The sequence below is a fragment of the Fopius arisanus genome, unplaced genomic scaffold (genome assembly GCF_000806365.1).
Source record: "Fopius arisanus strain USDA-PBARC FA_bdor unplaced genomic scaffold, ASM80636v1 scaffold00112, whole genome shotgun sequence".
Taxonomy (NCBI): domain Eukaryota; kingdom Metazoa; phylum Arthropoda; class Insecta; order Hymenoptera; family Braconidae; genus Fopius; species Fopius arisanus.
The window spans coordinates 170,636-198,429 of NW_011887851.1; the positions used below are offsets into that span (position 1 = coordinate 170,636).

At 35.0% G+C, this 27,794-nt stretch overlaps 3 protein-coding genes across 5 annotated transcripts in view; 2 read left to right on the forward strand and 1 right to left on the reverse strand.

Moving 5' to 3' along the window:
- Positions 1-205: 205 nt before the first annotated feature.
- Positions 206-2,694, forward strand: LOC105271535 (uncharacterized). The gene is made up of 3 exons (XM_011313125.1): positions 206-483; positions 1,976-2,200; positions 2,333-2,694. Exons 1-3 carry the CDS (start codon positions 380-382, stop codon positions 2,610-2,612), a joined length of 609 nt encoding a protein of 202 aa, XP_011311427.1. The 5' UTR covers positions 206-379; the 3' UTR covers positions 2,613-2,694.
- Positions 2,689-3,492, reverse strand: LOC105271534 (uncharacterized). Its single transcript, XM_011313124.1, has 3 exons — positions 3,449-3,492; positions 3,364-3,370; positions 2,689-3,083 (listed from the first exon to the last, which is right to left on the reverse strand). Exon 3 carries the CDS (start codon positions 3,079-3,081, stop codon positions 2,710-2,712), a length of 372 nt encoding a protein of 123 aa, XP_011311426.1. The 5' UTR covers positions 3,082-3,083; positions 3,364-3,370; positions 3,449-3,492; the 3' UTR covers positions 2,689-2,709.
- A 188-nt stretch (positions 3,493-3,680) lies between these two features.
- The window catches only part of HnRNP-K (Heterogeneous nuclear ribonucleoprotein K), a 33,206-nt gene continuing 9,092 nt past the window's right edge, over positions 3,681-27,794 (forward strand). For all 3 annotated transcript variants that reach the window (XM_011313131.1, XM_011313130.1, XM_011313132.1), the window contains exons 1-7: positions 3,681-3,778; positions 12,857-12,958; positions 19,816-19,931; positions 21,897-21,953; positions 23,195-23,238; positions 25,257-25,329; positions 25,400-25,510. In XM_011313131.1, coding sequence (XP_011311433.1) covers positions 19,821-19,931; positions 21,897-21,953; positions 23,195-23,238; positions 25,257-25,329; positions 25,400-25,510 — 396 coding nt within the window. In that variant the 5' untranslated portion in view covers positions 3,681-3,778; positions 12,857-12,958; positions 19,816-19,820. The remainder of the gene's footprint in view (positions 3,779-12,856; positions 12,959-19,815; positions 19,932-21,896; positions 21,954-23,194; positions 23,239-25,256; positions 25,330-25,399; positions 25,511-27,794) is intronic.

Consider the following 27,794-nt stretch of genomic DNA (forward strand, 5'->3'; position numbering starts at 1 on the left):
ATTTGTATGATAACAATAATAATTCAAAGGAATAATAAATAATGTAATTCTCATGTTGAAAATTAAATTTAGAGCTCATGACAACGACTGAATATAATATTATAAATTTAAATAGATTTTTTGTTGGACAGTCTTCCCGCGTTTTACCCCCTCCAGTCTGGAGTCTCGATTCGAGACTCTCGAAGCTGTGAGACCGTTACAAACCGTTCGCACAGCATTCGAGTTACGAGTTCAGTCCAGAGAACTCGTGAAAACCTTCTGTTTAGCAACAACAAACGACCCACCGGTTATTATCTCCCAATCAAAATTGCCCCGAGAGATTTTCAACACCTGGGAAAATCCGAGGAGGCAGTAATTTTTTAACAATAAAGATTAAAAAATGGATATGGTCGAGGACTCGGAAGTGGTTCAGGAAGCAGACAGCACGTTGCCTCTGCGAGCAGCTCTATCCCACATTTTCGGAAAGATCGGAGATTCTGTGAGGTGAGATCAAAATTTAAGTCCTCAAATTTTGGGCATCATAATATCGAGGAATTTGTTGGGTGACCGTTTTTGTTTACACTATTCCCTTCAGACTATCTGTATTTATTTCGAGGATTTTATCACCCCAGAATGTGGGAATAAACCATTTCTTTGTTTACTTGCTCTGTATTTGGGCGTCTCTTTGTCTCGTGTTCGTTTACGCTTCAGAAATTCTCTCTTGTTAATTTTTTTCTTCTTTCTGTAACGTTCGGTCAAGTTTTGGGGCATTGTGCACGAGACCCTCGGAAGGGACACGCGAGGGCCTTTTTTTTTTCGTGAATCTCGACAATCTTTTGACCGCTGCCTCGGGGACAAAGAAATTCCGTTGCCATGCGTTTTTATTCGTGTGAATTTTTCACCATCGTTTTTGGTTTGAGGATTTTTTTTTACTTTCGCGGAGAATTTGGCATTTTTGGCGAGGAGAGTCATCTCTTGGTTCACACTGGATCATTATCAAACGGGTTTCGATGGTGATCCGTTACTTTGGTGACCGGAAATCCAATATCCGCGTGATTTTTTTTTTTTTTCGAAACTCAATCGTGTCTTTCTCCCACGCTGGGATCAATTGATTCATTGTCGTATCTTGAGAGCAGACATTGAGAAAAATATATTCCAGTCAATGTGTAATATTCTTTATAGAAGAAAATATATTTTCGTGAAATATGGCTTGCAGGTTGTCCAAGTCTAAATCGAAATACTGTGAAAATATCAAGAAAGAGAAAAATATTCTTTTGATTCCCTTGAGAGAAGCATCCAGTCAATTCAGTTAATTGTGACCTCCGAAGTACTTTATCAGTGATAATTACTTGAAAATATAATTTATTCAATATTTTTGATGATTTTTTTTCTCGCCAGTGGAAGGGAACTCTTTGTGTTTTTACTCAGGCCTGGACACTTGCAACTTTGTGGTTCTTTATGTTCAAATTGCACCTGTCCCGGCCTGACCGCGAACACGCTATCATCGAGACGTAAACGACGATTGAGGTAATTCCAGAAACAAATTTCGAAGAAATGGTGGATATTCTCGTGGGTTCCGGAGGGAAACCATGGATATAAAATAAGTAGAGAAGAATAACAAGTCAATTTATCCCCTGTACACTTTTTCGATGAATATCTGTGGATCTAATAGAGATACTCGAATTTTCGTGTTTACCTTTTTTGTAGGTCTCACTTCGCCTGACACAAAAGGTCCTAATGAAAATATCACTATCTCTGTCAGATTCAGAGATATCCCTTGAAAACTCTACTCGTCACCCTTTGCCTCTTGGCTCCTGAAATAACTTCGATATCTCGCCTGTGTGAAATTTAATCCGCTGTTTATAGAAACATTGCTTGAATTTCTCTGAATGATCCGATAAAGTTACCCCTCGTCTGTGCACCAGAGGGAATGCTGCAGTGATTTTTTATTCCCTTTGAAGTATTAATTACGATTACTGATTGAAAATTTTTCCAGTCAGGAGCAGTTTGCAGAGTGCCAGAATTTCTTGAGATTGCAGCTCCCAGAGTCAAAGTTCACGTCGACAGTTCACAAACTCCATGGGAAAATCCGACAGGACCTCCAGGAGATGATGAACAAGGAGTTGGATGAGATGATGGCTGAGGAGAGTCTCACCAGTGGTTTAAATAAAATCAAACAATTACTCATGGAAACTCCGTACAGTCCTGGGGAAATTGTCTGGTACGTACAATAAATCAAATCGATCTTGAGGAAGAATATTTAATTAATCAAGACAAATGTTAAATCCCACTTGTCACATTTTATTTTGAACAATTGAATTGAAAAGACTAACAAATTAATTTTTTCCTGTAGGAGACCACCTGGGGACGTCGCCCTCCACGTCAGATCTTTCGACGTATGCAAAATCCAGGAAGAAATCGACAGATTGACGCCACTAGTCGACGATTTAGAGAATGAAAATAATAATCTCGTGAAAAGTCTGTTGAAAAAACGACAGAAGAGGCAGATTCTTGCTAATAAAATTGCGAAATCAACGAAAATTGGAACGAATTATATAGCAAAGCAGGAGAAATCGAAGGAGCGCATCCAAAAATATGTTAATGAATATGACGAGCAGATTGATACTGAATAATCCATCAATCCCCAAATATTCGTGTACAGTACTGATGTAAATATTATTTTTATAAAGTCTGATGACTCATGTGATACTCTAATTCACGAGTCCTATATTATTTTCTTGTATCAATTGTACCAGATTTTTCATCATGAAATTCCTTCTGCAATGAATCTCTCAGGATTTTCAGCTCAGCAATTTTCCTCAGAAGCTGATCAGTGATATTCCCCTGGACCTCTCCTCTTGTCACTGCCAATCTCTCATAAATCCCTTTCATCACCTCCACCTGCTCCTCACGTTCTCGAAATTTCATCTCGTTGCACTTGGAGACGTGAAGTGCCTTCTCCTGCAGCATCTTCACCTGGGATATTGACTTCTCTACCACTAGGAGCTCTGATTCCCTTCTATCTATCGTCGTCTTAACCAGAACAATCTCATCAGCGATTTGGGAAATAATCCTCCGAAGTCTCTCCACGTCTCTGTTCATTCCTTCAATTATAACATTTTTTCTGCACACATTCCTCAATTTATTACATAATTAATTAATAATAATTAATAATTCCCCAAATCCCCCATTCCCCTATTTCAATTCCCCAAATTTATCAATTAAAATTCTACAAATTTTTCAACAAATCTTGACAAAAGTGAATATTCCGTTATTTATAGTCCCCCCCACCAAAAAAATTGATTCCGCCAATTAACCTTTGAATACCGGTGAGTCTTCCAATAATCAATAAATTCTCAATAAACAATAACTCTCCCTTAATACCTCTCTCCTGGAAAAATCAACAAAACAATTGACTAAAAAATGAATCATAACAAAAAAACGAATAATCCGTTAAAACAAACATTACCGAAGCATTTTCCAGCGTCTCGATCAATTTGTTTATACCAAAAATAATCCCCACAGCTCAGCTGATAACCAAAGTACAAGTGGCGCCGCCATTGAATTTCCCGCGCCAGTGAGTCGACGAGGGATTGGTGTACGCCATCCAATGGAATCATCGGAAAAATGTCAAGTACATGGCGTCGCCGTTAGATGACTTTACCGTGACCATTGAATTTTTCCAACGCATTTATCGGTGCGCCATTGCGACGTGATTGCTGTCCCCAAGTATTTCGGTGTTTTTGTGACTGAGGATTGATCCAGTATCACCCGATTCTCCCGCAATCATCATCACCGAGTGAGTACCAATCAATCAGCTAATTGAAATAATCAAGTTGATGGTAAAATTCGAGGTCAAGGGGTGACGAACTGGTGGGCAAAATGGGTCCGAGGATTCTCTATTTTTTCCTCAATCCCGAGGGGTTAGTTCTAGCCCTCTTTCGTGCGCGTGGTACAGCCAATGGAATATTGACGCTTCACAATTATTCTGTAATTATTTATCAACTCCGATGGGGTTTCACCGGCTATTATCGCCCCACTGACTCCTGGGGATGATTTTCTTTGTCGGTTTCTTGGCGGGTTTGATATCCTCGGACATCCGGTTTTTTTTTTCTTTTCTCGGGGATGTGTCGAAACGACGCTTTCGGGTTGACGCGTTATCGGTATGATAACGCTCATAGCGCATTTGACCTGGAGTTTCCAGTGATGGAAACAATTCGGTGGTGTGATATCGTGGGGGGTTTGTGGGGTATTATGAGCACTCGGCATATTCGGAAATTTTGAATTCCAGTTGGAATCTTTGGGGTAGGGTGTAATGGAGGACCTGGGGAAAATGGGATATCACCCGGAATGTGGGGTATGTCGTCAGCAATTCTTTTTGGGGGGCTTGGGGAATTCTTTGGGAATTTTTCTCAGTGGAAATGTCAAGTTTTTTTTTGTGGAGAGGAGAATTTTTTAAGGAAATTGGAGCAACTTTTTTCCTTATGGACAAGGTGAAATTTTTATTTTCTGGCGGAGTATTATAAAGTAGTTTTAATGTTTTAACAGGAGGAAATGGTTTTCAGAGTTTTTCTTTGGATTCGCTATTTTTAGGTGCTCCAAACTCAATTAAAACCGAGAATTATGATGAGTAATGAGATTGTTATTCGAAGAATGACCTTGAATGAATTTTTAATACCGATTATTATTATTTCGAATTACTCCGAATTTTTCTACTTGAGAAAATCCGAAATTCGGAAATCGAGGGATCAATAAATTAATTAATTAACAATCTATTTAATTCCTTATAAAATCTATTTTTCCTAATTATTCTTTTATTGCAGGGAATTATTTATTAATTATGAAATTACTGTAGAAAATGATTAAATACCTGAAAATGTTAATCATTATTTCTCTCACTTCATCAATTCGCTACCGTGTTTCAACAGCTTTCCCTTCAGGAATATATTTTCAATCAATTAAAATACGTATGCGTAATCGCGAGTAGATAATGACAAATAATGACTGCCGACAATTATCTGATTATTTTAGTAGTAACACATCTGCTATTAACTCCACAATCGTCTGGGCTCAATTAAAATCATTGTTTCCAATTAAAGCTTCCCTCAGATAATTAATTTTATAAATCAACTCTCTCATCACCAGAGCCCGACAAAAATCCCTAAAAGTATTATCATAATAATAATTCCTATGAACTCCTCTTTCGAATCAATTTCGTTGTTCTAAACTCAAGTTATGCTCACATTACTTCCATTACCACTGAAATTTCAAGGAATTTCGTCATTAAAAATTCACAACTCCGCGGAAAAATCAATGCGAACCGTTAATATCACTTCCATTATTCCCTGAAAATCGATACACAAGAGAAAAATATATAAACCTGCCAATTCACTTAAAAATAAATTAAATAACTATTGACTTTTTAAAAATAATTCTCACTTTTCAAACATTTATTGAACTCATTAAAATCTGAAATTTTATTTTCCATCTAGACAGCTGACGCGAAATTTTTGAAAATAGTGATTGAACGTTTAATTTCTAATTAATTTTTTATTTCATGTGTAAATAATCATAGTTCAACCACAAAGATAATAAAAAATGAATGATAGATCATTCGATTATTCAAAAGGTCCTGAATTAGTTCAATTTGTTCGATTGGTATTTAAAACACGAATGATTGTTTAAGAGATAATTTATAAATTAAAATCAAGGGAAGTTCAGTGTGCAATCGAAAAAATCACGTGCGGTATAATTTGTTTTCTTCAAATTGAAAAATAAAAAAATAGGTTCCCAGCCCCATGAGTCCTGTAATTGACGCAACAAGTGTTGAACGATTACATTCAGGTGTTGCCTAGAGATTTATCCGAATTCCCCAGCAGATTTTCCTGTGAAAATCGACTCCCTAGACCAGGGATAATTATCCCCCGTTCTTGATGAACCCCCATTAGTTCCAATTCGACAGGTCATGTAATTGCAGGCTATCGAGGTAAAAATTGACTGGATTATTTTCACTCCGTGGGTCAGCCCTTTGCCCTCTCTTCGTTATCTTTTTCTTACCAATTCCTCCCTTTTTCATATACCGATTCCCCCGGTTTCGTGTTGCCACAGCACAACAAACCGTTGCCACGACAACTTACCGACAGGCGGTTGCCATCACAAAAGTTTGAACTTGTGCGAATGCAAAAACCGCCATGTCTTTTCTTTTGCCTTTTCCAATCATTGCCACACCAAGAAAAAAATGTATTCAAAAGAAAAAACAATTTTTCAATAAATAAACAACGAATTCATCCAATAGTCCCGAGTGCTGGATATTCAATTGAATAAATTTTTTTAAAACACATAATTTTTCTCTTAATATTAAGATGACAACAATATTTTTTAATTTTCAATAGTAAATAAAATTGGTGTAATAGAATTAAACAATTCACTTTGCTGTTTCGATTTTATATGACAACATCATTAAGAGTTTATCATTATTTATTTATTTAGAACCCTTGAATTTTGGAATCAATCGAAAGATTAAATTAATCGAATATATTTATTAGCTTTTAATTAATTTAATTTTTATTAGTTAATTTTTCTTCGAGTCCAATGCACCGATTAACAAATTTATTTCAAGATTTATATTGTTGATGGATGAAATTGCAATTTCAACTCTAGCTATTATAAAATGACGAAATATTTCCTAGATATTCGCATGCCCACATGACATTCATCTCCACCTCTGCTAATTCTCGCATCCAATTAATTCCTCGGTAATTAGAATATTGACGATGCCAATGGACAATGAGGAGTCCATTGATTCTTGCGTTGGCACTTATCAGCGTGAAAGCCACGGAATAGATCCTGAGGTTCGATCCCAAGGTCGTCCTATACACGTATCATTAATTGCGGTATTGCACAAGGCGCAATTGCAACAGCTGGTGCACCTCACATTCGCTCCATTCCTCGGTTAAATCTCGAAGCTCAACAACAAATTATTTCCAGTCAAGTTTATTAATTAATCAAGTCAATCGATCAAGGAGTTTATATATTCTGGATATTATATAATTTCCATATAAATCTATTTACATCTATATTTCTATATTTTTCATAAATTGAACTGAATGAATTTCAAGTAAAAAATAGGATTTTGGAAATTTTGAAAAATTTCTGTGGTTTTATTTTTTATTTTGGAATCATAATATGAGTAGGAGGGGTAGGATAAAAATAGAATGACCAGAGTGGATAAAATAGTCGGAAAATAAGAAAAATGGGGGAAATGAGGGGGAGATATTGCACACGTGTTTCGAGGGGGTGAATACTAGAGGGGATTTTTGATATCCGAGGGATGCGAGGGTGTCTATTACTGTTATTATTGTAAACGGTATGGAAGTTTCCCAGTCTTCACTTTTCTCTCTGAGGAAAATATAATGAGACCCTTCTTCGGGTACCACAGACTGGGTACACCCGTTTTACCCTGAATTATTGAGAATGGCGTGTCGCACATCCAAGAAACCGTCAAATGCTGGAGAATATTCTCCCATTGGCGACAGTTAGACTGTCTGGGAATTATCATTTCAATTGGAGAAATTTTCAGTCTTACGAATGATATTAGTATCATCTGGAATTATTTATGATTAACTCGAGAGCATGTGGACAATAATTGTCTAATAATCAAATTGTTTAATATAATTGTTCACGAAGAAAACAATTCATTTTTTTTTCCAATTATCCATTTTCTTGAGAGAATCATTTATATTTGGAAATTATATTTCTTTGTAAAATTTTTGAATAATTAAGAATTAATTTTTTCAATTTCTGGAAAATTGACTTTTATCTACAATTCATAAACAACTTTATAAACAATTTATTTTTTTTTTCAATTATCCATTTTCTTGAGAGAATCATTTATATTTGGAAATTATATTTCTTTGTAAAATTTTTGAATAATTAAGAATGAATTTTTTTGAATTTCTGGAAAATTGACTTTTATCTACAATTCATAAACAATTTTATAAACAATTTTTTTTTTTTTTCAATTATCCATTTTCTTGAGAGAATCATTTATATTTGGAAATTATATTTCTTTGTAAAATTTTTGAATTAATTAAGAATGAATTTTTTTGAATTTCTGGAAAATTGACTTTTATCTATTGAAAATTGAATTATAGTTGAAATTATTAAGGCAGTGATAATTTTCATATCAAATTGAAATTTTGATAAATCAATGATTATTGGATTGGAAGTCAAACTCATAATTGAATATTCAGAAGAGATTATTACTGGAATATCCCACATGTACAGCGAATTTTCATGAAACTTTTGTCATTATAAACAATCGGGTCATAACAGCGAGTCAGTTTTACTTTCTTCCAAGGCTACATGATTATTTATTCTCATTCGACCAACATTCTGACGCATATCGAAAAGCCCAGGGTATATTTCTCCTTTTTCCTATAATTTTTCCATCGAAAGATATTCGGCTCTGAAAATTGTTGAAAATTTTCTTGATTGAAAATTCTTTGTGATATAAAATACTCGGTATTCTATTATTATTACAAAACCAATCAGACTTTACCATCGAAAGCACAATTTTTAATTTTTCTAGATCAATAAAAATTCAATGAGAACATTCAGGGAAAATTTTCAATTGAAATTAAATTGAAATAAACACAACTCAGAATTTAAATCAATTCCCATTTTTACTTTAAGTTAAAAATTCAATTATTATTCAATCCAAAAACTCAAAGATATAAATATAATTAACATAAATTATATCGTCATATAAATTGTTTGAAATTTTGGAATAATGTTTTTGGAGTGATAATAGATAACGTCTTGTGATTATTAATTATTAAAGTTTGCAATTAACACAGGCTCCTATGGAGAAAATAAAAATTTCTGTTAAGTAACCCAAAATCTAAAATTTCGTTGAAATTTTGAAAATCTACAATGGAAAAAATTTCATGACGATAGACTAAAATTTTCATTAATTTGTTTAAACAATATAATATGTATCCATAAAATCAGCTACAATATAATAATTTTGTATGGCTATTACTCCAACGAATTAAAGGATTGAAATATAAATTGAAAATTAATTGCGATAAATCTAATGAATTATAAAAAGAGCATTCTTGAATCCAAAGTACAATTGAAAATTGAAATTCCTTGAAATTTAAGGAATCGCAAAGAGGCGTAAATGAACATTTTGGAGTAATCCATAATTTTGACTTGATAGTGGGGGGAGTTTTTCCCCTGTGTAATTACGTGTGACCCGCGTGATGTCGAAGAAGAAGGACAATTGCAGAGAAATCGGGGGGAGGGTAACCGAGGGAATACGTAAGACCAGAAAAGGGGGTATACACCTAGGGGTAGTCCACGGGAAGAATTGCAAACTACTGTGGGGACGACGCATCTGTCCCAGCATATTTGATGACCACCTGAAACAATCCCTCCACTATCTACCACTTTTTTTTTCTTTCCACTAATAATTTTCCCTCACCAAGTCCATTAAAATTTTCTCAACTCCACTCGTCGCGACAGTCGAGGCGAGTTGGAAAATTTATTATTATTATTTAAACATTGACCGGTAAATGTTGGCACCGATTTGTCACTCTGGTCTCCATCCAGTCATTTCACGTCGGAAAATTGCCGACATCTTCTCCAAGGCCCCGTCGTACTCACAAATAATAAACCATAACATATTTTATTTATTTATTATCTCATTCAGATGTACGTACAGCCGTATTTTTAATATTTTTCATTTATCTCCCGTCCATAAAAAATATAAACTCCATCATTTCTGAACTGAATTTATTATTCAACAAATGATATTCAATAAAATTCAATAATTATTATCAACATTTGGAACAAATTACAGAAATAATTATTAAATATTAATAATAATAATATCAATAAAATAATTTCTGGTATATTATGTTCGGTGATATTTCGGTATTGGACACCTAGATAAGGAAATAATTTTTTTTCTTATTCTCCACCACTTGTCGTCTCCCCTGTGACCCTTCACTCTCGCTGATGCCTCGACAGATTTTCCCTCTAACAATTCTCGATATTTTTCCTCTTGAATTTCCAACCCCCCGAAGTAACGGAAACCCGAGGTATCGCTTCACCTTTCGAGGGACATAGAATGGTGTATAGAACCTCTTGTCCACTCAGTGGTGCATTAATTATGTAGGAAAAGCACCCGAGGTGATCGATAGTCGAATGTTAAAAGATTGATGGATCCCCCCACGATTTCAAACGAATATCCACCCACCAACCATCGATTCAACCCCAAGACGACGTCAGGATGCTATACGATAATTCACTGGCTCCACCATTTTTTTTTTTTTGCAAAATTCAATTTTAAAATATATAACAAATAATCCAAATACTTTAAAATTCACTTTACATCATATTTTTTTAATATATATCGCATATATTTGAATTTGAATTTCAATTCATTTTTCGATACCCGTTATTTTTTTATTCACCAATTTGTTTTTAAATGGAAAATTTCGTTCGTAGCCAGTGGTCAGTCGGTTTTTCACGGTGAAAAATTTATCTCCCGTCCGTATAATATTCACTCACCAAAATAAAATAAACAGAGACCCAGAGATTTGCAACGAGCAAGAGGAAAACTATAAACCGCGAAGAGACGGGCAGTAACTAAACGCCTGAAAGAAAGCCAATGGAATCTTCTCACGGATAAGCACCACTTGCATGGCAGAAATAAGAAGGACCTCAAGCCAAACGACATTGCTGACTACATGGCTTTTATCCTCTTATTTATTTTTATTTTTTCTCTATTTTTGCATTTTTCGGAGAAAAAACCGCGTGCCACACACCAACCACCTTGAACCATCTCCAGATGCCCCTCCTCCTCCCCTCCTCTTCCCCCTCTCGCCCTTTTTTCTTTACACCCATTCACATTATTGCGAAGAATATATTTCACACAAGATATATATTATTGACAGGTCAAAATATAGTTTTTTAATTATTTCTGGCTTCAATACAAAAAATTAATGAATTAATTGATTAGATCGATTTGAGAGGATTTTTTCATTGCACTGAAAGAAAATTATTTATAACTCGTAAATATTCAATTAATTCAATCATTTTTTTATTATTTCTGGCTTGATGCCCCCCCCCCCCCCCCCTCCCTTTTTTCTTTAAACCCATTCACATTATTGCGAAGAATATATTTCACACAAGATATATATTATTGACAGGTCAAAATATATTTTTTTAATTATTTCTGGCTTCAATACAAAAAATTCATGAATTAATTGATTAGATCGATTTGAGAGAATTTTTTCATTGCACTGAAAGAAAATTATTTATAAATCGTAAATATTCAATTAATTCAATCAATTTTTTATTATAAATAATTCTCTCGAGTTAATGCACATTTGGCATTCATTACTTTCCACATGTGAAATTCCAGATTTTCTTAGGTTCAATAATTTTTAATATTTCCAGGTGAATTTTCTATTTTTCCTGAAATATTCAATCGATTCCCCAAAAATCAATTCCCCAGTTGCTCAATCCTCAAATTTTTCATCAATCGTCTTGAAATTAATTTCCTAGGCAATAGCAATAGTACATTTATTACACACCATCTGCTGGGTGCATACCCCAATAGCAAGTGCATTGGAATAGGAGATAGGGTGTGGGTGGTGGGTGGTTGGATGGCTGAGGGGGTGGTTCAGGTTGTGGAGAACTCCAATAATATCGATCGACTTGATTGTTGATGCGAATGGTAACCAGGGGTGATGCCCAACGTTTCAACCAATAAAATACACCTTGGTGGCCGGTAAATCCACCAATGGGGTTGAACATTTGCCGGCATGTTTTTTGATTGGACGATTCAAGGGGATAAGAGCACCAGTTCGAGGCCATAGGGTACCATACACGGTTGGTTGATCACAACAAGTGGAACCTAAAAGTATCACCAACGTTTCATGTCTGAATATCACTTCATGACACCTGAAACTCTCCAAAGTTGTTGGCCATCCGAGTTATCTTGTGATTACGTTTAAATAATATTGTGTAAGGAGATAAGTTTTAACTCGCAACCTCTGAATTCTATTTTTTCTTTATTTTCCCTCATAATTTTGTATTGTTATTTTTTTTTCTCGACTACCGCTGGTTTCGCGATTTTTTTCATCCTGAATACTCTCGTTTCGTTTATTACTCGCACCGGAATTTTTCCCCTTTTTTTTTCTCTTTTTGAAAAACCACGGATGCGATAAAGAGATGAGAAAATAACGCCCAGGGCTTTCTGTCATCTTTATAGTGCGTAGCCACAGACCGGCTAATGTATTCTCCTTTTGTCTCTAGAAACCTCAACGAGTGAAAGGAGTGGAGATTCTTTGTGCATTGTTCGTTTCGAGTTAGATCTGCTAGTGCAGAGAGAATTTGATTTTTCGAAAAAACCACTTTTTAGTCCGGAAATAACGATTTTGGTGGGAATAACTCGATTCAAATCCATTCCGTCACGTTTATTCACCAAATAATGTCAAATTGCAATATTTATATAAATTATATTGGATTCATCTGTGCCAAATCATTTTGCTCGATCAATCTAAATTAATGTGCCCGAAATACATTTTTTTTTTATCAGTGAATTCCAAAATTGTGAAGTGACACTAGTCGAATCACCCATTGTTTGAGGGCGATTTATATCGAAAAGTATCGATTCTAGGCAGAAAAATGAGAAGACCTTTTTTCAGGGCGCTTAAATTTCCGACAAAAAAGATCTCTTCCTGTTTTCTCCTGAAACCAGTAATTTACCACATAAATCGTTTTTTATGCTGATGGAGTCAAAACTGAATTGATTACACACCGACTATTTGTTTAAATAATCAAATTTTCTGTCTGTTCACAGGTAAACAGCCAATAGTAATTCCATACATCCGAAGAATCAAGTAACTACCAACGGAGGCGAGGCTGCGTGAAGAACTAGTGCCAACACTTTCATCTAAAATCGGTGAGTTTATGTGCATAAATCGGTATTTCATTTCTCCTGGCGGGTTTTTACGTCGAATTCCTCTTCCTCATCGATGAAAGATAGGACGTACTTCCATTCACACGGAATTCCCGTCATGCATGTGTATTCATAGAGCAAATACCTCTCACTTGTGCGAATCCTCGTAAGATTAACGATCGAGTCAAGGTATTGTTTCCACCCTGATGTCTCGATATTCCTCGCGATTTATTTCTCGTTGTTTATTTCCCTCCCCCACTCACCCTCTCCCTCCAACCCATTTGCAATTTATTATTATTATTTTTTCAATGAAATACCAGTGGATGTCGGCCAGTGGCTAGTTCGTTTATTCAGTTTTTTCACCTGAACTCTGAATGAGAACTATTAAAAATTGAACTGCTGCTGTTCGTCTCTGGGGATAATTGAAAGTAATGAGTTTCGTGGAAGTTGTAATGACGGCATCGTAAATTCCCATTTAGAGAGCACTTTACTCGAAAGAATGCCATCTGCTAGTAGAAAATTCACGGATATTCTCAGTTGTCAGTCGAGTAAACAGAGAAATCTGCATTGAGCACTTTTTTTTATTATTCTTTGACTCGTTACTCAACGACTCATTGATACTGTTTCTCTTTACCTTTGTGTTTTCAAAATCCCACCAGTTGTCTCCCATTTTGTTATGATAATTCAGTATTAACGGTGCGCCGTAATGAATAATTATTATTTATTTAACTGGAATCGCGAGATATTTCGACTGAATATTGAAATTATTCTGTGCTCACATAAAAGAATTGAATAATTTCAACAGGTCGACGTTTTTTATTTGGAATTGCGGGGAAAATTATTTTTCAATTGCGAAATGCCAATCAATAAAAAATCGACATTTCCCATCGTTTCAATTATAAAAGATTTCGAAAATAGTTGTCATATAATTTTTTTACAATTACGGGGGAGACTAGGTGTGGAAAAAAATATATTTTCGCATTAATCTTGACTTGTGTCTCCTGCATCAAAAGAATTGTAACGAACTCGTAGATTATTTCAAAGACAATAGGCTGAATAATTCCTGAAGACTGCATATTTCCTTTTGATAATGCACATACCAGTAATTTACTGGTACTCTTGTATTGTCGTGTAGCTGGGAGGTACAAACTGGAAGAAAACGTGGAGGTAAAAAAATGTACACGATAAATGAAATGGAAAGAAGGATGAAGATCCGAGGGGGTGAAATAAATGGGGTCGTGGTGAAAATGTCGAGTGGAGTCTGTGCGCAGGCGTTTTGGCGCAACAATAGGGGGTGAAATTCCAAGAAACGGTTCAGTATCCACCCGACCATCAGCTGATCAATATGTTGGTTGGCACGAGACGTTGAAAAATATATTTCGCATGTTACGCATTCCTATGGAGATTTAAGATATCGATAAGTGATACTCAATATTCTATTCGTGATAACGTGATTTTAGTCTCGAATTTTTAGTTTCGCCAGCCGGTACAATCGAAGTGGAGGTAAATCGATAGTTATTGGTATGATTTAGATTAATTGTAAATGGGGGAGGAATATTTGAGGAAAGTTCAGTTAATTTACGGTAATTGTGGGAAATTTTGTGGATGTTTTTGTCGTCTCTTCGGAATTTTCTGTTGTTGTGAATTTTTAGCGAATAGTGAATTAAAAAAAAATTTATTTTACTGGCATCTCCATTTTCAATTGTTCGAGTTTGAATGGAATTCTAATTCAAAATGAATTTTGTGCATATCCTTGAATTTTTAAGACTATATTGAAAATTACAGATCGAATAGAACTACATTTTTAATCAATCACAATTTCTGATTTTTCCGTGCCTTATGGACGTGAAAATCGCGTCATTAAGTATTCCTTGATTGTTACCACAATATTTAAAAAATATAAAATTCGTTGATGGAGAATTCTAGAAATTTCCCGTCACTTTATTGTCGTTGAAATTTTTTCAGTTGCAATTTCAAGTGCAACAGTGTACTCGGTGGCAATTATTGTTGAAAATTTCCATTTTTAATTGAAAATTGAAGTGCAATATTAGAATGTACTGCAATGTGAAAGAAGGAGTCACTCGCATCGAGATGAACGCGTGTACGTTGAATTCTCTGGTAGTAATATAACATTCCCCACTTCTTCTCCAACTTGTAGATATCCCCTTCTACGCAAGAGCACTTCGCGATAGTTTCGCGGAATAAGGGGGGATATGTATACGTGTGAATGTGTGGAGAATTACTTTTTTACACCATGAGGCCGAGGTTCTGTTCTGTTCTCTTCTGCTACGTCTTGGCGTACAGCTACGACCGCCACTCGAGTCAAGTTCAGTTATCCAGCAGGTGCTATTTTATATCGCGAATTATTTCTCTTTATTTATATATTTTTCCCGCCAATTTTTACTAATTTCACGATTTTTCTTACCGATTTATTAACCGATCTCATGATTTTTTGTGACGATTTATTCGAATTTCATGTTTTACCACCGATTTTTCTCGAATTCACGATTTTTAATACCGATTTTTTGCCGATTTCACGATTTTTTCTACCGATTCTCGCGTTTTCTATTGCCATTTATCACGATAATGAATTATCGAGAATAGTACATTGATATGAAAAAAATCGGCCGATTTCAGTGACTTGGAAAATAAAAATTCGTGAGTGCTTGTAGAACAGCTTGTATTTTCACTCTTCCATTAACATCTCGTGTAGTGATGATTTGTTCTTCATTCTTGTGAGTAATTTAGTGGGCATCAGTGAGAAGCAGCATTACACCTGGTTGAATTTACGATCGTAATAAGGGTAAAACAGTGTGAAAATGAGATTGAGCCCGTGTTTTGCCTCTGAATAAACGATTTAGCTTTTATTTCGTATGTGTTTATTCCAAATATAAATTTTCTGCTGTGTGAAAATCGGTTACCGTTTGTTTAAATCAATTATCAACGGAATCGTTTACAAAAATCGGTTAAAACTGAAGTGAAGTAAATTAGACTCCAGTAATAAAACGCCATTATGAAAAATCACACTAATTTTTACTATTTTTATTTTTCCGGTTGTGACGAATCGCGATAAATCGGCACATTCATGGCATGAAAATGATAGAATGGTATTTCTCTTGTGAGGTATATATTTTCCTGAAGACAAAGCCCGGGGAAAAAAAGATATCGGTATGAATGGAATTATCAGTGTCGTCAAAAAGATTTGTAATATTTAACTTTCTTATCTTTTCACTAGCTCGATTTCGATTGGATGAACCGTTTGCTATCTACAAATTCATTTCTTAAAAAATCGGTTGGTTCTTCCGGTCGACTCATCTCGATTAAATTTTACTACAAATCGTTCATCACAAATCTTTCATCGCGAAATTAACCGTAAATTTCCATCCATTCCCATTATTTATTATTTATTTGAGTAATAAATCTAAAACATATCTTTCAATTTTAATTTCTTCATTAACCAAAATTTTCATCAGTTTTCGGGAGTCCGAGGCTCTCACGAGAGATTATCTTCATTCCACTTTTAACTTTTGGCACAGTTTAGAAAGTTTGTTGGTCGTGCAGAATTCAGTTGAAATTTTGGTCTTCCAGTGTTCTTATTCCGACAAAGACGTCTCATTAAAATCTTTTCCCCGATGTAATTAAAATTTAACAACACACTGACAATGGTTAATCTAAATTTAGCATCGAGCTTTTTCGATTTGAATTTTCAATTGGCAACCTCAAAAATCAAGAGATCACCCGATTTATTCTATCCACATTAAAAAATCCCACTAGCCCCTAGAATAAATTCACAAGCCAAGTTTCTCAGTACGTCATTTAACCACCTGTACCGAGACTAGTGAATCAACATTGTCGAAACATTGTCTCCCAAAACATGTGACCGAATTCAATGAATGAATTTCACCCCACGCCATTTCCACGTGCCAAATAAATTCTTTCAGTATTTTCTGGTCTGCTTCCCCCAGCAGTTAATCCAATTCTAAATATAATTCGGCTGGTGTTATTTTGTAAATAATAAAAAAAACTCGTGTACTTTTCACTCTGAAATTGGCCGAAACGCCAGTAAATGTTTCACGGATGGAAATCCGCGCATTTTTTTCCAACACGTATCACCGTTTTTTTTTTCCTTTTCCTTTGACGTAATAATGGTTTTTACGTGTAGTCTACATCCGCGTTATTATATACCTATTTGAGTATGTGGTGGGTATTGCATGTATCCATAATATTTCACCCTCTCACCCTCCAACCCCCTGACACCCTACCACCCCCTGGACATGTCCGACCAAACGGCGCCTCACGCTGACGCCATCCAGACCTGCTGGCGACTCTAGCTTTTTTTTTCATTCCCTTTCGGTTTTAATTTCTTTTTTTTTTTTCCCCTTTTTTTTGCAGTCTTTACTTCATTAAATTGCTGTATGTACTCTGTTTCTCACGCGGGGGCGTCGATGCGCACCCCTTCGGCTTAACGTCCACCGGTGGTCACGAACGTGCGGTGGAATTGTAAAAACATACCCTCTTTACTGATGGGAAAATATGGAAATTCAATGGGGGAATAGTGGGAATATTTCGACGGTAATTTCAGTTAATGCACACGATTTTTTATATTTTTTTGTTGCCATTTTTGGAGCAATCGGTGGGAAAAATCGGTTGAAAAATCGTTTCGTCATTTTTTAATTGTGATAATATTGGGATTTGAGGTGCCGAGTAATCGATAAAATAATGAAAATAAAAATAATTCGGAAAGATCGGTTAATTTGGTTAAAGCCGATTTTTCGGTTTTTTTTTCTGTCAATTTTCGAATGAATCGTAAGGAAAATCGATTAATTTGTTTAAATATTCAGTAATAATTTCCCAAGACTTCGAAAATTAATAAATATTCCCCGATCGGTTGAAACAATTGATAACAACCGAATAATAGTCTTCGGGGATTAATTGCTCGTCGTAAATTCCCACCGGATTAATCATAAATTTGTAATTAGTGAATGCACGTACACACATTAATAATTCAAACTCATCGAGCCCAAAGCTTTTCAAAGCGCCACTGAACAATTAAAAATTTTAATACAATCTTCCATTACCACTAATTACAATTTAAACAATTCAATGCAGTGGCAAAAAGGAGGCGAGTAACTGCTCGATATTTCGGTCAATATTTCCGATTCTGAGGGAGATAGAAATTTTTTTGTGGAGAACTTTTTTCAAGCTCTCATTATTCTCTACAAAAAAGGTCCTGAGGACAATTTTGCTATCTCCTGTGGTTCGAGAGTTATTCCTCGAAATCCGAAAGTTTGAGGATCAATCAGAAATTTGGGGAATATCTTCAATTAAAACTTAATTATCTGGTGTATTTCATAGACCAGGGCAATGACCTGTTCAGAATGGAGTAATGAGTTCTGCCAGTGCCAGAATTTACAGAATAATCTGGATGGGAAATCCAGTTGGTGTCTAGATGAAACAATGAGTAATTCCAAATGACTCATACTCGCGTCATCTATTTCCATTGAATAGTTTGAGGTGTTGGAATTGAATGAAAGAGTCCATGCAAAATGGCAATTGAACAATTCGCAAGTTTTGAAAATTCAATTCCTCTTCGATTATTCCATGTTCCCAATTCCAATTACTCGACCAAATAAATTATGACGATGATTTAATTTTAAAAAAATTACTTCTGTCAAATGAATTGACGATGAATAAAAAAAATTACTTCTGTCAAATAAATTGTTAAAACTATCAAACAAAAATCAATGGAGCATTTATCTAGCTTGTCAATTTGAAGTATTTCTTTTTACAGTTTGTGTTGAACTGTTGGGATATTTCGCATGCGTTTGGATATTTTTCTAATCACTTCGTAACCAAAACTCAAACCACTCACTCCGAAATTGGTGATGAGAATTTTCCACTTGAATTTATCTCGATGTATTCCACAAATGTTGAGTTTCATATCTCCTTAAACGGTACTTCCACCAGGAGGTAAAATACCTGAGAAACCAGAATGAGTAAAAGTGGGGCTTTCTTCATCGTAAATCCACGATTTTTTTTGTTATTATTATTCCAAATGCCGACTAAAGCCGCGGAAAATTCCATAAATAAAGCAATGAGACTTTTCTTTAAATGCAATTGGCTCTGATGACCCAGGGCACGAGTGCCTGTAGAAATGATGAGTTGAGAGTACTCGGACGACCCAATTAACTCTGTTCTATCAACTCTGGCCAATTCTTCTGGTATAGACTTGAGCAATAATTAATGCCACGAGGAGCAATAAATAAGACGGAAAGAAATACATAAATTGCAAATAATCCATCAAGTTTTATCAATCTGTTAGGAACCTATGAAAATTACAATATTTTTTCATTCCATAATTTTACATAAATTATTTTCTGTAATTAACAGAATATTTCTTTATAAATTAAATAATGATGATAATAATTACAATAATAGTAATTATTATTATTCTTTCTGCATGCCTTTATATATTTATAAATAATATAAATCTTATTAATAAAAAGTATTCAAGACCGTAATGATTTATTGAAGTCTAATCAATATTTCCGTCACCAGTCCCGTTGATATCGCTGGACGATTAAAATAGCGAACGAGTAAACAAGTGTAAATTAAAAGCTCGAAGTGTGCCGTTGTTTATTGTGGCAATCCGTAATGTATTTATTATTTATTGAAGTGATTGTTGCTGCTCAATTTATTCCCCGCATCCCCGACAAAATCTAAGAAGAAAATATTGAGAAATTTCTTATGGGACAATTGATTTCACGCAAACTTTTGAATATTTTTTTGAATGTTTCAAGAGAGAACTTGAAATGGTGAGAGTTGAGATTTTAATACAATATTTAATATTTGAATTCCAGACATCATGAAGAGAGAGGCAGAGGCCGGCCCCATGGCAGGCGGCGGAGGCCCAACAAATCCTCATAAACGTTATCGTCAAGGCGACGACGAACTACGGCTTCTCATACCCAGCAAGGTAACACATTCAGTTATTGATGTTCAGCCGATTATTTACATTGAATCCACCATTCATTATCACGGCCAATCGTTCACGGATATCCAATCAATCAATTCTGTAGCGAAGGGGTGAGATAACTCGATTTCAAGATTTTTATTGCTGGAGATTATCGATTTATCTCGACAACTCTCGGTTTAACGTGGAAAACTCAGAGGACTTTTTTGGGCCTGATTAAATTCTTGACAAAAAAGGTCCTTTGATGATTTCTCGTAAGATCGATAGTTTTCCATTCGCTCTGGATTTTTTGGAGTCTATTTACAGGGGAAGTTGCAAAGTGGGGCAACTCGATTTTAAAAATTTTTCTTACTGATAATTATCGGTTTACCTCGATTACTGTTGATTTGAGGTGGAAACGTCGTAGGACTTTTTTGTCGCTGATTCAATTCCCGAGAGAAAAGGTTCTTTGATAATTTATCGTAAAATCGATCGTTTTCGATTCGCTGTAGATTTTTCAAAATCAATTCAGAGACGAAGTTGTAAAGTGGAGAAACTCGATTTGAACACTTTTCTCTTACTCTTAATTATCGATTTATCTCGACAGCTATCAATTTGAGACGGAATGGTTAGAGAACTTTTTTGTGGATGATTGAATTTCCGATAAAAAAGCTCTTTTGATAATTTCTCGTAAAACCGATAGTTCGTCATTCGCTCAGGAATTTCATCGAGAATTGCGTGATTTATCCGTAAAACCTGTTATATAACAAAATATTCCTTGCACAATGTATTAGCCTATTCGAGAGATGTATAAATAATGAGTGTTGCAAAATGATGCATGAAAATCCCACGATGTAAATGGCAGTCGGCATCTAGGACTCGCTCTGATTCACTTTTACCGTAACGAATGTCCCCTCGTCAAGGACAATCCCCCGGATTACCCACATCTAGAATTGATCACTAAATACCCACAAGTACATAATTTCTTTACACACAACATGCCAGAGATTCTAAGAAATATCTATCGCAAGTTCGCCAATACTCAAACAAAACAGATCAACTTCAAAATCTCCATTACCTTTAAAATGCTGATATAAACATCAAAATAAATATTAATTCATGAAAAAAGCATCCGACTAATAATCCGAATAATAAATTTCATAGAAATACAATAGTTCAAAAATTAATAATTGAATCTAGAGTTGTGATTACTGAAGCATTAGTTAATTGGAAAATAGGCGGATCAATCAATGAAGATTGAGATTAAATAAATAAGATTAAAAATTGTAAATTCGCAGAAAATAAAAGGGAGTATTGACTACAGTTTAATGAATAAATTCCACATTATCATGAATTTCCAATTGTTGAAAACCGCATCGATGTCCATGACATAAGCACGGACTTCATTCACTAGAATAATCAAAAATGGGTAATAATAAAAATAGTAAGACGCCTCTGTCCAGTACAAAACGGCATTCCAATGTATCGCGTAATAACTATCATCTCGGTTGTGGATTATAACAATAAACACGTTTTATGGTGCAACAATTCGTGACGCTGACTTGTTAAAGAACACCTCTTCACATCATGAATAGAAATAAAACGATGGGTGGGCCCTTCAAACTGGATAATACCTTCTGCATAATCTCCGAGGATAACCTGTTCAAGGAGTGGCCTTACGCAATCCTTGACTTGAAATTCCTGCAAGGGATTGGGCTCGTGACTACGATAATATCCCAATTAACTGTCACGCATAATTAATCATCTAATTAACAACTCCCGAGTGATTTTGATAAATTGAGAAGATCGGATGCTTAAGTTAAGAATTCAATTTCACGACACGGCAAATTAAGTCTTCAATGAACCACGGAAGAACATCCGTTCTCATCTCCACTCGTTAATTTTATGTCTTTTCACCGATTTTAATGAATTTCTTTATTATTGTTACACTATTCTACTATTTTAATCTGATATATCGTTTTGTTGTAGGTCGCTGGGTCAATAATTGGAAAAGGCGGTCAAAACATCACGAAACTACGCAGTCAGGTAAGATATCCAATACTTTGGTGGCTGTGACATTTGAGTTGAAGATTTTCAGCTACAGACTAGGCTATCATAAATCTCTCCTCGTTATTCATTGTCAGTAGTAATGAATTGTTTTTTTATTTTTAACGCATTGTCTATGAAAAGACGATGAATTGTGAAAGATCGAGGAATTTTTCTTCATTCAACTCAAGTATGAGAGTTGATTGAATCGGGGGGTGAGTATTGGGAAATTATTCTCGATCTTTCCCTCACATGTCGATCTATTTTATTCAATTGTGAGAGCAAGATCGAGATTATCGACGAATTATTTATCACGTGTATCCCCTCGTGTGACATGTTCCTCGCGAACGTACGTCGCCCGCATTATAACGAATTGACAATTTATTGAAGAAAGGGGGCGGTTTTGTTTTGGGTGATTAACACTGGCGATTGTCAATGGATCGGTTGTGACGGAGGATATAAAATCGGTTCAATAAAGATGATATTTTGACAATAGTAAAACAAATACACGGAAGAACGAACGATTAACGCCGAAATAATCGGTAGATCGTTAAGATGAGTAAAGAAATAATTAATCGTCAATATTTCATCGATTTTCTTGCAACTTTCGAAGTAAATCCTTGATTGAATATTCAATCACGTCGTGCAGCATCGAGAGATCAATAATTACAATAAATAACATTAAAAAAAAATCAATTGAATTCAAAATATTAAAAATAAATAACTGATTTTTTTTTATCACAACTATTGAACTGATTTTTATCATCGATTTATCTGTAATGAAAATGTGGATTGAAAGGAAAAAAAAAAACTTGAATCTTGCATCTTCTTGAAATCAATAATTTTCAATCCAAATCGTTATTTGAAAAAAATGCGATTTTTCTGACTCGATATGAATAAATCATACCGATCTCCATCACATGGTGAACACATGGGTTAAAGTATAGAGAGTTTAATATATAAATAAATAAAAAATAAATAAAGAAGAGAATAAAGCAAATGAGGTTCTAACTTGGTTGATGGTTTGTGCCCTGGCCCCGCCCCGACCCCGGCGTTGCCCCCATTGGTGTTGCCCCGGCGTTATCCTGGCTGTTGTTGCCAAATGCCGGTTGCCCTGCCCGGAACTCTGGAACCCGACGCGCAATCCGGCTATTGTGTGGACCACCAATCACCCCGAACCAACAATCAACATCAACCAACCAACCACCAATGAATCACCACCAACTACCACGGCCCAACAGTACAAAGCCTCAATCATTGTACCCGATTGCCCCGGACCCGAACGGTAATGCCAAACACCACTACTTAATGTCTTAATAACTCTTCTTTGTCTAATTAAAAAAAAAACAGAAAACCAACAGATACTGAGAAAGCAGGGATTTTTTTTATTTTAATTTATATCTATTTTTCAGTCTTTTACTGTCACTGCATCATTACATTTACCGATTTCTCATTGTTTTAATCGTTAATCATCTCTATTATCTCTCTCATTTTTATTGTTTCTATTGTTTATATTGTTTTTATCATTTTTATCATTTTTATCATCATAACTCTATATCTGTCATCGGTATTCGTCATTTGGTGTTGTTATCATTTGTTCTTGCTAAAATCACTTTAAAGTTTATCATTCGTGTCACTGTCATGCGGATTTACTTCACAAATTGTTTAAGTCTAATGCTCGATGGTATAATAATGATGAATTTATCTCCTGATTAGGGGTGGGTTTAGTTATGATATTTTTTTAATTAATGGGGACATCGGAATTGTCGTTGTCCCGAGATTTTCGCGATCGATCTTACCGATTTTTATTGTTTTTTGAGGGTTTTTCATCGTTTTTTTTTCTTTTTTTTTTTTAGTTCTGTCTCCTGTCTGTATCTTCATTCATTTATCGCATCTTTCTTTGTTATAATTGTTTGTTTTTAGTCGGCAGACGTGACAAATCTGATAATTTTTGGAATTTAAACCTCACGACAAGAGAATCTACGAACCCGAGGGCATTTTTATTTACAGATTCATTAGTAAGATATTTATTTAAAAAAATGAGAGGTGTTGAATAATGGACAAGTTGTCCTAATTATCCATCATTTATTGTCCATTTATTTATTTGATATTTCAATGATGGTCTATTTTATTGGAGACTTTTCGAGAAACTCCTCCATCGGTCACAACTCCCAGATGATTATTTTGAAACGCTGTTTCTTTTTCATCTGTATCAATTATTCCTCCTGCAGATTAAGTTGATAATTCCCAGGTATTAATGGCATTTCAACGTTGACGAAAGGAACCAGGAGAAAAGACCATTGAGAATGACAATCTCAATAATTCTACGAGAAACGTTCGCCCTCGTTTCTAATTTTGAAACATCACTCAACGATACAGCCCAATGCTCCACGATATTCAATTCGAATGAATAGTAAACAACCGCTATTCCTGTTTGTAAATAGATTATAGATGACGGTATATACCTACCGCATAATTCGGTATGAATTCCCATTCCAGAAAGCTGGCGATTTCAAAATATTTTAACGATTAAGGATGTCCAAGCAACTTGTGTTTATATTATTGATTAGTTTGTCAATTTAATTGATATTCTGTTATTTGACATTGGATATATTGTCTATTTATTAATGGATAATTCGTTTCGGTGGAATACGGAATATTCAGCACTGATAAATCGATTAATTTATTGTTAATGGAGCACATTAGTTATTAACTAATGACCGAGTCATGGAAGATATTCGTTTATTTATTATACCATTATTCAAGTAACTGCATTCCAATCTTCAGATGTTTTAATGGATTTAATAATAATTGGATGATGATTAGATCGATAATTTAAATAATAATTTGATGATGAAGTAATTAAATACTTGAATTGATAAAAAAATATTGTCATTCTACGTAAATTGGATTTTTCCGTTTTTTTTTGTTTCTAATATTGGAATTTTAAATAACAAATATTTGTAGATAGCAAGATTTAAACAAATGGATTTGTTAACAATAACTAATCATGTTTATCAGTGTTACGAGGATGTGACTGTTGTCACGAGGTGCTTATGAGCATTGAGGGAAATATTACCAGACAGCAAAGGCTAGACAGCTAAATGTTTAATATTTTTAATAAGGATATCAATTATAATATCACGATTATTCACACGATACAGTTAATATTTCTGTGTGCATTCTTAATTGGGAATTATGCCATTGACATATCAGTCAGGACAATAGGAATATCGTTTTAACTCAAGTCTAATTGTTATTTATCGTAACTATCACCAATACTCGAGTTTTTTATGATTATAGGGTCCTGACTATCAGCTCAGATTTGGACACTGTGCTGCAGGTGGTTAACAAGGTCGTACCCAATCTTGAAGAGGTGAGATTACTTGAATTGTTTTTTTTTTGTGGACAATTGGAGGGAAATTTAATGGATGATTTATTTGCAGAATGGATCCAAGCATGGAAATGATGAAATTGATGTGCGCATGCTGGTGCATCAGAGTCAGGCTGGATGTGTCATTGGAAAAGGAGGACTCAAAATAAAAGAACTTCGTGACGTAAGTGCAAATTTGACTCATGCATGTCAGATATAAATTAGCAAAATTCGGCATCACCAAGGAAGGCGTAAAATGAGACTGTCAATTTTATTTTCGTTAAATATTCTGGAAAATACTCGTTATTGGAACAAATTTATTGAGACCTTTTGTCTTCGAAATTTGATTATCTAGAAAAAAGTCCTCGAATGTTTTCTCCTGAAATCGATAGATTCCGAGATAAATCGATGATTATACAATTTCTTCTCATTTCAACACAATACATCAGTGACTTACACATCAATTTACCAAGAATCTGTTGATTTTACGAATAAACATCAAAAGAAATTATATCCTCAAAATTGAACGAACTCGAAGAAAGTCCTCTAGAGTTTTCCCCTGAAATCGATAGATTCCGAAATAAATCGATAATCAATAAGGAAAAAAGTGAAATTCAGACTCGTCTCGTTTCAACAATTCGCTTCAACGATTTTCTGTTGATTTCCCCATGCAGTTTAGCTCAGTAAACTAGGAGTTTTCTCAACTGATTTATCAGAAGAATCGTTAAAAGATAATATTGATAGGCAAAAGGAATAGACAGATGAGTCAACACGTAACGGACCTCGTTTCGGTGTATAAAATTCCCCCCCCAAAAAAAAAACAAAGACGTGGTACCACCACTCACCGACGTCCCCGACGTAAACCGCTTTATTTCGATTCGAGGTCGTGTCACGGGGTGACTTTATTGATTCCACTCACGGCACTGCATCCTCTCCAGTACAACCTGATTCCATTTATCGGTGTAATCGAAAAAAAAAAAAAATTCCTCGCATAAATCAACACCAAAAGCCGATTAAATCCACGATTATTTCTCCATTCATGGGGTTATCACAATTACTGCAATCACCAATAGCAATTACAAAATGCCAATTGAATTGAGAACAAGGGAATAAAGGTATAATACTTCCTGTCTCGTGGTACGAGTGAAAATACAAGTCGTCGGTAGGCAAAACTTCAATATCAGTGGCGCAACTTCCTGCTCATTGAACCGTCATTTCCATCTGTCAATACCATCGATTCTCAATGTCATGGGAAAAACATGTTACGCACATTTTTCCTTTTTTATCATTTTTATTGTACTCTCGGTTTTGAATCGCTTGTGGAGTTAGCACATGGTGTTTCTTTCACAAAATACTCCATATTGTACGCTGGCATATGACATCCTCAATTACTGCTGCACGCAAATTAATAATAGTGCATTTATTATTTCCATATGTTGGAAATATTACGTGACGCTGTGAAATTACTCTCATGGGGAAAGGGACGGTAAAATTCTCGGACAAATGTTGTCTATAGAAATTTTTTATTAATTAAAAATAGCTTGATAAGTTTCATTCGATAATTTTTGGTTGATAAATTGATGGCTGTTTGCGGGAATGGAGTATTTTGGAGTTGTTTTAGTTGGTAGTGGGTCAACAGTCTGAATTATCGATTTGGAGGGATGAAATATAATTGGAAGGAATCTCGGGGGCTTTTTGGGGCTTGGGAAAATAATGTTCTTGGGAGGAAAGCCACATTTTTCTTTCCTCTCTCAATTTTCGTCTGTCTCGTTTCCTTGGTGGGTTCCTCTTTGGCGACATGTGTTGCTATGGGGGTTTGGCCATCACGCAAACCAAACAGGTGCTGTTTCAGGTAACGGACGCGGTGTTAACAGCTGCCACGCCAGGTGTACCAGACATCTACCCAGCCCTTCATTCTCATGATTTTTCTCTAGGGTATATTCCTTTTACAATGATCCAGCGTGCCTTTTCAGCTTTCGCCTTTTAATTTTCGTTCTAATGTTAAATTATTTTCTGTCCAAGTCCTTTTTTCAAGTTTTTGACCCCTTGGGGAATAGAAATTCAGTTTTATTTTTTTACTTTCATTACACATTTGCTTTGGAATTTTTTAAACAAATGGGGGAGATGGGCTTTATTAATTATCAAGTTGTAATAAATTTTTCTCCGAATTTTTATAAGGTTTTCTAGTTTTAGAAATGAGATTTTAAAGGGCAAGGCTAGATGTCTGGATGCCGATTTTATTTTTAAATCAAATGATCGAATTGCGCTAAAATCAATATTAAATGGCATTTTATAATCGGTAGGCGGAAAAAATATCCCCGGAAAAAATAGCCCACACACCCGGAACGTGTTAAAACCCACCCAATTTGATAGACCATAGGGAAATTAGAGTCCCTGAAAAAGTAGACAATGAAAAAAATAATTAAATTAAAAATAATTAAATTGAGCGAGTTTTAACACGTTTTGAA

What these genes read in the sequence shown, in the direction of transcription:
- LOC105271534 (XM_011313124.1), bottom strand. Translation starts at nt 3,081, where the DNA reads ATGAACAGAGACGTGGAGAGACTTCGGAGGATTATTTCCCAAATCGCT.
- LOC105271535 (XM_011313125.1), top strand. Translation starts at nt 380, where the DNA reads ATGGATATGGTCGAGGACTCGGAAGTGGTTCAGGAAGCAGACAGCACG. An exon ending in AAGATCGGAGATTCTGTGAG is followed by an intron (nt 484 to 1,975) that starts GTGAGATCAAAA and finishes AAATTTTTCCAG; the next exon opens with TCAGGAGCAGTTTGCAGAGT. An exon ending in AGTCCTGGGGAAATTGTCTG is followed by an intron (nt 2,201 to 2,332) that starts GTACGTACAATA and finishes TTTTTCCTGTAG; the next exon opens with GAGACCACCTGGGGACGTCG.